Source organism: Mirounga angustirostris, unplaced genomic scaffold (assembly GCF_029215605.1).
Source record: "Mirounga angustirostris isolate CCGP_5_RB_7025 unplaced genomic scaffold, mMirAng1.0.hap1 SCAF_3, whole genome shotgun sequence".
Lineage (NCBI taxonomy): Eukaryota > Metazoa > Chordata > Mammalia > Carnivora > Phocidae > Mirounga > Mirounga angustirostris.
In genome coordinates this window covers 55,272,714-55,281,653 of record NW_026991711.1, presented here as the reverse complement: position 1 = coordinate 55,281,653, position 8,940 = coordinate 55,272,714, and the positions used below count along the sequence as shown (strand labels likewise).

Here is an 8,940-nt window from a genome sequence, read left to right as displayed (position 1 = left end):
CCCAGCAACAAACAAGTTCCCCCCAAGCTCGCGGGTGGCTCAGAGCCAGCGCTCATGTCTCGTCTAGGACTGAAGGACCAGCCGGCCCTGGCTCGGGGTCCTGGCACCACGGCGTGCTCGCTGCGCAAACCCGGGCACCGTGGTGAGCCCGTGTCCTCCCCCGGCACAGGAGGGCCATCCTGGAGCTCGCCTCCCACGGTTACACACTGGGAGTTAAAGTAGCGTCGATAAAGCACTGCGCGCCGAGCTTCCTGAGCGGACTCTCAGACCATCGGCCCACTCCCCTCCCGGGAGGCCTCCTTGCACGGGCCCGAAATCGTTCTTCCACTCACGCAGAGCCTGTCAACAGGCGGCTGCGCAGAGGTGTTCTGTTTGGTCAGCCCCGTTTGAAAATCTTCTGTTGCCGACATTTAAAGGCCCAGAGATTTCACATAGAGGCACGGGGTTCCAGGCCCCCTGGGACCCGCGGCCCTGTGCCAGGGTCTCCAGAGACTGGACAGAATCACACAGGAATCAGGGACTGTTCTCACAAGGGAAAGCCGATCACCTCACAGACCGGGAAGGAAATAAAGCCGCCAACCAGATGGCCAGGAACTGCACAAATCTAGACCCCCCCCCCACTTCGTACGTTTGCTGGAGGCCCCACACTGGGTGCCGTCCACAGCAGAAACTTACCGTCAGGCTTCCGGAGCCTGGAGGTCCGAGATCCAGGGCTTCCCTCTGGAGGCGCGAGGGGAGCGTGTGTTCCGGGCCCCGGCCGCTTCTGGTGGGTCCTGGGCTTGAGGCAGACCTCGCCAGGCCTTCTCCCTGCGTGTGTGTCTCTGAGTCACAGTCCCCCTTTTTATATGGACACCAGTCACATTGGAGGGGGTATGGCCTCATCTTGACTAAATCAGCAACAACCGGTTTCCAAATAAGGTCACACTTCCAGGCCCTGGGGGTTAGGACGCCAACACAGGAATGTGGGGGGTGGGGGCACGTAATTCAACCTGTAACAGTGTCTGCCTCCGTCCTGGGCCCTTCCCAGGTCCTCGCCTTCCTGAGGGGACAAATTCTGACTGACCACCATTCTATCTTCAATGACTTGGCAGGAAAAGGTGCTTCTCCTGGAAATGAAAACGAACGAAGTTGGGCTGTTTATGAATACCAACCTGTTCAGTTACACACAAGGGTTCCCTGACGGGCAACAATTGGTGACTGCCCCAAGGCAAATGGAGCCTCGTGCAGTGCCCACAAAATCACTAATGAATTCAGTAACTAATTAGGCCATGCAACAAATACACACCGAGCTTCCGCCCTGTGCTCAAGGTGCCCCTGGGGAGATTAGGCTGGGGCGCAGAGAAGCGAGCGAGAGCAAAACAAAGCAACTGTGGCTTTGTGGAGGAGCACAGCACAGCAGAGCCCCCTGGGTGAGAGGGAAGGGTCACGGAGTGAAGAGTGGGGGTGAGGGCGCGGGCTGGGAGTACCCAGGAGGGAACGAAGAACCTCCAAGAGCCCCCACCAACACCAAGGCCAAGGATGGAACCGTGGCCCGCTGACTGGGGGCGGGGGGGGGGGGGGGGCGGGATTTCATTGGCGTGCTGGGGAGCCGCCAACTTCCTACTTGGATGGCAGGAGAACTCACTACAGAGCCCCCCACGCTGCCACAGCGGCCACGTAGAAGGAAAGAGAGACATACCAGCAACAGGAGGCCCCTTTCCCCCGCGCCGTGCAGTGAACCTCCAGCACCCTACAAAGCCTAAGTCTGCACCCGCTGGCAAAGGAGAAATGTTCTCTGGGTCCAGCTGCAGAGTCTCCAAGGAGGGCCCAAAAAGGTGGATTTGGAGCTGCGAGGCCGTAAATCGGTAACTAGCGCAGAGACCGTCCTCCCGAGGCTGCCCGAGATGAACGCGGTTGTGGTGACGCTCAGTCCAGGACCTGCCACAGCGGAGTCCGCACCAACGCCTTCTGCGTTCAAGAAATACCTACATCGGTGATACTTCCTGCGCTTATCCCTCTGTTTCTCTAGCCTCTGGCCTGTCCCCCCACCCCCACCCCGGTGACAAAGCCCTTTCCTGCCCAAGCGAGACAGTGACGAAGCCTGGCACGTGCACTCACGGACCCGGACCGACGCGGAGGGTGAGCAGTGAGGAGCCGAGGCCAGACGCACAGATGCGCGGGGGCCCCACGGGCCATCAGAGGACGGACAAGCTGGGGGACGAGCGGCCACGGGGAGAGCAGTGCTCCAGAGAGGAAGCAATGAAGTTCCTCCTTGCTGAGAAGCAACATTCTCTTACCAATGCACTGAGGTTTCTCTACCAAACGGCCCCCTTTTAAAAACGAAGGTTGACTGTTCTTTCTTGCAAGGTAATAAACAGCAGAAGAAAATTTAAAGATAGGGGATTGTTAAACCAGGGTGAAAATACAAAGTCGTTTTTATTGCTACTTCCGTAACATTAAATTTCAACACAACTCTGTGCTGACAGTACTCAGGAAACTGGCAGTTTTGCAAACAAAGAAAAATTAAATTACCTTTCAACTAACGAAGCATTAAGAGGCTTCAAAAAGGGCGCCTGGGTGGCTCAGTCGGTCGAGCGACTGCCTTCGGCTCAGGTCATGATCCCGGGGTCCCGGGATCAAGTCCCGCATCGGGCTCCCTGCTCGGCGAGGAGCCTGCTTCTCCCTCTGACCCTCCCCCTTCTCACGCTCGCTCTCTCTCATTCTCTCTCTCAAATAAATAAATAAAATCTTTAAAAAAAAAAAAAAAGGCTTCAAAAATGTCTTCCCACAATAATTATCTTACCAAAAAATCCACACGGTACAAGTGAACAGACTGGTGGAGTGTACCAATGTCCATATTCTGCTTGTGATAACGTATTCTACTTTCACCGGATGTTACCACTGGGAGAAATCGGGGGAAAGGTACAGAGGGTCTCCCTGTATTCTGACAACCGCATGTGAATCACAAGCTAGCTCAATAAAAATTTCAATTAAAAAATTATTTTTTAAAAAGAATCCATACACACAACAGACACGTGAGGACAAAGTAGGAAGCAAAAATCTTTATTTTTAAAAAAATTCACATTTATTAAAAACAGCAATTTCTAGCCAAACAATATAAAGCATTTTAAATTATTTGAAAGTATGTACATGTTTTGTATAAGTAAACACTTGAAACTGTACAGATTTTAAACAAATATTCATTTAGCCAACAAGTTGGATCACTATCACCTACTCAGCACTTTGTAAGATGTTTGAGTGTTTCAGAAAGAAAAGATTCAAAACACAGGGATGAGTGCCATCACATATTTTTATCCTTAAGAATGCAGCCTGCTCTGTACATCCAATTAAATCAGTCACAGTACTATACAATAATCATGCCCTCATTTCTTTGGAAAGGCTATTAAAAAAATCAAATGTACATATAATACAGAAAACAGGATATTTTACAGTTTATTTCATTAAACAGTTTATGTATTTAAAATAGTAAGTGGAAGTAAATACAATCTTCCTGATTCATTCATTTCATGTCAAAGAATGAATATGGACCCTCTTTCCCTTCTACCTTCCCAAAACAGACTATTAAGCTCTCTCAAGCCACATTCACCACCAATTTGAATGGAGTTGAGAAACAAGTGACCTGTTTAAAGTGACAGACATCAGGATATATAACCTATCTACACACTGCAAGAGGCTCCTGCAAGGGGACGAGTCCTGTAGAATGAGGTCCGCTGGCTACATTCCAGAACCCTCTTCAGTGTTCCATCTCTGGATAGTGTTTGAGTAGCTCAAAATTCCTTCTGAACCAAAAAGCAGCTTATGTGAGGCGAAACCAATCCACTCAGGAGATAGTTTTTTGTGGGCAAACTCACAGATGTGCATCATTTATCTGATGATTCCCTGATATCATATGGTAGGTTTTAAGGGGTGGGCCATCTTCATCCTCCTCGTCTTTGTTAGTTAAATGTATCCTGCCGTGACAGGGCTAGAGCCCCACGACGTTGGTACACAGCACAGCCAAAGAACGAATACACGGGACATGAAAGTGTCCACTGTTCAAAGAACTACTAAAACCGAAGGCAGTGCACAGAAAGCTGGTAACCCTAACCTTCCTGCGTGAGATACACTATTGAGCAGGCTGCCTCCTCTCCCTTACGGGCCAGATTTAAGACATCTTAATTGGTGCTTCCCGTTCGCAAACACGGACTATTGTACCATGAAGATTCTCATCAAAGATACTGCACACATCTATTATGAGGAGGCTCCAGCCCCTGTGTTTGAATGTTCTGCACCTAAGCAATTCAAGGAGTACAGACGCTGGGACCTTACACAGGCTTCTTGCACCTTGAAACTACCTCACATCAAACACACAGAAAGAGAACACCCCAAATTCCCAGGAAAGCAGAATCTGTTCTCAGATGCACCCAATCTACTCCAAACAAAACTTCAAAGTGATAGGAGAAACATTACATTAAATAGAGTGCAGAAATAAGATTTCTGGAAGTAAAAAAGAGCCGCCGTGGAATCTCTGTGGCTCAAAGTGTTGCAGTGTTTCACGCTTTAACAAACCCTCCTCGTAGAAGCTTTCTAATTAACAGTCCTTCTGTAAAGTTCTTCTTCACACTACTTATTGTAACCTAGTTTCAAATTGCACATCTTTTGCTAAGAACCATTTCCCTGTGTGCCCACCATAGCTACCTCTAAAAAACTCACTTTTCTCGTGACCTTTTCAAGAAGGCAGTTCTCACGCTCCCAGATTAATCTTTGGCATTTTGATGTTTTTAAAAGGGAAACACCAATCTTCCAAACCCTTGGCTTGTATTTCATTCTGCAGTCAGCACTGAGCAGCACGCCTGTGTGGTTCTCGGGGACACCCCCACATCCGGTTCCTCGGCGTCCTTCAGGTTGCCAGACTTCCCAGCCCGCTCGGACCGCACAGACACTGACGTGCACAGCCCGGCCGGCCTGGTTATTTAGAAACGGACAGCAGGAGGTTCAGCTGAAAAGCAAAGTGAAAGGCTATGTTAGTTCTGCAGTGGAATACCAATCCTCAAACACAGAATGACAGAAAAAGTCTAAGATTTTTAAGAAGCCAAATGGACACAGCTGGACCTGCAATGCTGGTGTGATTCGCGAAGCGGCCGCTGGGCGGCGGGCTTTGTGGCAGGTCTGGGAGGGGGTCACTCTCTATCACTGAATCGAGGCCCTCAACTTATTTAGAATCCAATGAAAATGACAGGAGGGGGGAAAAAACCCCTACATACCAACCCTGACAAGGGATAGAAATAGATCTAAATCATCAATTTCACCCTTCTCTGTGCAGAGTGTGTTGTGGGAAGAACTGTGTGTAAGACGAATTCCTTGAATGACCACTTTAAAGGCAAAAGAACAGGCGTGAGGAGTGAATTTCAGCTCACACGCTAACTCTGACTGAGCCCTAGAGCACCCTGCCCACTCTGTAGAGGAGGGCGGGACACAGAGCCGGCCCCCAGGAGAAGCGGAGAAACCCACCATGGGACAGGGAAGGGAACTGCAGTCTCCACACGGCCAATCTGGCACCCGAGCCCTAGAAGACATGCTGTTAAATGAACCTGGCAGTGAACCCTTCTACACAGTACGAACTGTTTTGGTAATCAAAATAATAATGGCCCCCTACACTCTTCTATAAATTTGTACTCCCAGGGAAAGGAACACACCATCACCTCTGTTTTTCCTGCCAAAAATACAAAACCTCAGTCTAATCATGATGAAACAGACAACACCAAGTTGCACAGAATGATGGTCTCAATCAGTGTTTTTCAAACTAGGTTGCAACCCACTGGTACATCATGAGAACAATGCAGTGGTTCATCAAATGAATAGGGAAGAGAGGCAGAGCAAAGCAATTTCAGTTGTACATAATGTGAGTGATTACTGTCAAATTTTAAGTTACAAACATACACACACACACACACACACACTAAAACATGTATCTTGCTAGCAGGAGTCCAGCAGGAGCCCGGGAACCCTGCATGTTCTTGGCAAGCTCACCTGGCTACTCCACATCTACACTCTTACAACTGACTATATATAACTGGAGAAAAAATAGACAACCATGCTCTCTTGGATTAATAACCACTGAACTCAACTGAGCCTTGCTCCCCAAATCTTTAGTGCCCCCTCCCTTTTAGTGCTAACCGTCTTCCTGTTTCACTCACAAGCATGAAGCAATCAGATGAGAGCTTCCATCGTCCTATCGTGTCCACCGCCTCCCCACATGTGTGCCCAAACACTGGGCTTTCTTTCCTTTTGCGACTGAGCACCCCCACCCCCATGCACCTAACGAAGGCTGCACCCTCCAACTGTTCCTGAGATTCCATCCCCCCTTTGCTACTCTAGGACATCTTTCCAGCATCAATTTTGCTCTCTCTCTGGATCCTCTTCATGAATATAAAAACATGCATTTTCCTCTATCTTTAAAAGGAAAAAAAAAAAAAAAGGAAAGATAACCCAATAACAAATAAAAGTAAGTTATTTATAGGACAAAGGAAGGAAAAGGCTGGAGGGGACTGAAAGGGAAGCAAGACACCTCCAATTCTACCTTGTTCTAGAATTCTGACTTGAGAACCAGGTTAATACTTTATATAATAAAAAAACAAAATTAAATCAAAATGATGGGGAAAAAAAATTTCTAAACATTGAAACAAACCTAACTGTATTATCAAGTTAGTGGTATAATCACATAGAATATAATTACTTCAAGTGACTTATTAAAAAAAAAGTATTTTAACTACAATCCTGGAACCACAGACACATCTTTTTAAAATATGGACCCATCTAGGGGCACTTGGGTGGCTCAGATTGTTAAGCATCTGCCTTCGGCTCAGGTCATGATCCCAGCGTTCTGGGATCAAGCCCCATGTCTGGCTCCTGGCTCCTGGCTCCTGGCTTGGTGGGGAGCCTGCTTCTCCCTCGCCCTCTGCCTCTCCCCTGCTCATGCTCTCTCTCTCTCTGTATCTCTCTGTCTCAAATGAATAAATAAAATCTTTAAAAAAAAAAAAAGAAAATGAACTCATTTAAAAAATATATATATATGACCCATCTATCCATACAAAGGAATATATAAAGCCATAAAAAAGAATAAAGTTCTGATACATGCTACAACATGGAAGAGCCTTAAAAACATTCTGATAAGAGAAAGAAGCCAGTCATAAAAGGCCATGTATTGTATGATTCCATTTATTTTATTTTATTTTTTTAAAGATTTTATTTATTTGACAGAGAGAGCAGGAAGTGGAAGAGAGAGAGAGAAGTAGGCTTCCCACAGAGCAGAGAGCCCTATGCGGGGCTCGATCCCAGTACCCTGGGATCATGAGCTGAGCTGAAGGCACTTAACTGACTGAGCCACCCAGGTACCCCTGTATTATTCCATTTAATGATATATCCAGAATGGACAAATCCATAGAGACAAAAGGTAAATTATAGAAGATGGAGGAATGGGGAATCTGCTAATGGCTATGAGGTTTCTTTTGGGGGGACATGAAAATGTTCTGGAATTAGATGGTGGTGATGTTGCACAACTTAGTGAACATACTAAAAACCAATGAACTGTCCACTTTAAAAGGGTGAATTCTATGGCATATGAGTTCTATCTCAATAAAAAAAAAAAAAGACCCCATTTCCCTTCCAGCTACACCTTTTCTCTCCCAATGTGGTAAAACTCCCAGAAGACTCACCCATACTCAATGCCTCCAGTCCCTTCCCCAACTCTCCACCCTCTCTGATCAGGCTCCCATACCTCACTACTCTCTCCCACACCCTCCAGTCCTTACATATATAAAACTCCTAAGCTATACCAAACTTAAAACCAGAAATAAAATACCCACCATAGCACCAGCCTACTCCTAATACATAATATGTGCTCAATAAAAACTTGCTGGCTGAACTGAATACATGAATGATAAATACAGACCTAGCTCTGTATTTAGTTTTTCAAACTTAGGAAGAAGAGAGAAAACAGAAACACTTGTAATATCAAATCCCTAAAGTAACTTTTTTTCATGTGAAATGTGGGCCTCTTATCATGCATACCGCAAGTAAAATTACTCAGCATCGTAAACACCATTACTTGAACTTTTCACAAATAGTTCATGTTAAACACAGCAATTTTCAATATCAGAAAGGATTTAAAAAAGCAATTAAAAATTATAAAGTCATCTCTAAAAATTTGAGACAGCAATTCAAAGTTTGAATTATTGCTCATCAGAATAAAATTATGTACAATTTTTAAAATTAAAATTAAAAACATGGTTACTCAAAGACATTACCTACTCAAGTAAAATAACGAAGAGGAATAAAAGTACAGGGATCTTCAAATGATGGATTACCTGTTCCATAGAAGGACAAGCAATGATCTGGACATCTTCAGGGCTAAACTCTTCCTTTAACAAAACATGGAACTTCTGGAAGACTTGCTGAATATTATTCTTAGAAAGAAGAAGAGGCAATCCCATTAAATGAGTCACTAGAAACATATGTGGTCATCTTAAACGTGAAACATTAAGACTGTTAAATCTTTTTTTAAGTTTTCATTTAAATTCCAGTTAGTTAACATACAGTGTTATATTAGTTTCAGGTGTACAGTATAGTTATTTAGTACTTCCATACATGACCCTGTGCTCAACACAAAAAGTGCACTCCTTAATCCTATCACCAATCTCACCCATCCCCCACCCACTGCCCCTCTGATAACCATCAGTTTATTCTCTATAGTTAAGAGTCTGTTTCTTGGTGTTTCAGAATGTTAAACACCTGGTTTCACCTGGTCTTGGTTTCAGAATGTTAAATCTTAATGATGTTTGCCAAACAAGTGGAGGAAATGTATCTTTCACTGGATTACCAAAGACATATAATTTACACTTAATAATTCACATGCTAGTACAATCCAACTAAGCCTTATCAGATAATACTTCCTGGAAAAGC

General features: G+C 45.5%; 1 protein-coding gene across 3 annotated transcripts in view; it reads right to left on the bottom strand.

Moving 5' to 3' along the window:
* Positions 1-3,026: 3,026 nt before the first annotated feature.
* The window catches only part of COG3 (component of oligomeric golgi complex 3), a 76,750-nt gene continuing 70,836 nt past the window's right edge, over positions 3,027-8,940 (bottom strand). For all 3 annotated transcript variants that reach the window (XM_064586093.1, XM_045869471.3, XM_045869470.3), the window contains 2 exons: positions 8,346-8,444; positions 3,027-4,978 (listed from right to left, as the gene is read on the bottom strand). In XM_064586093.1, the coding sequence (XP_064442163.1) occupies positions 4,949-4,978; positions 8,346-8,444 (129 nt within the window). In that variant the 3' untranslated portion in view covers positions 3,027-4,948. The remainder of the gene's footprint in view (positions 4,979-8,345; positions 8,445-8,940) is intronic.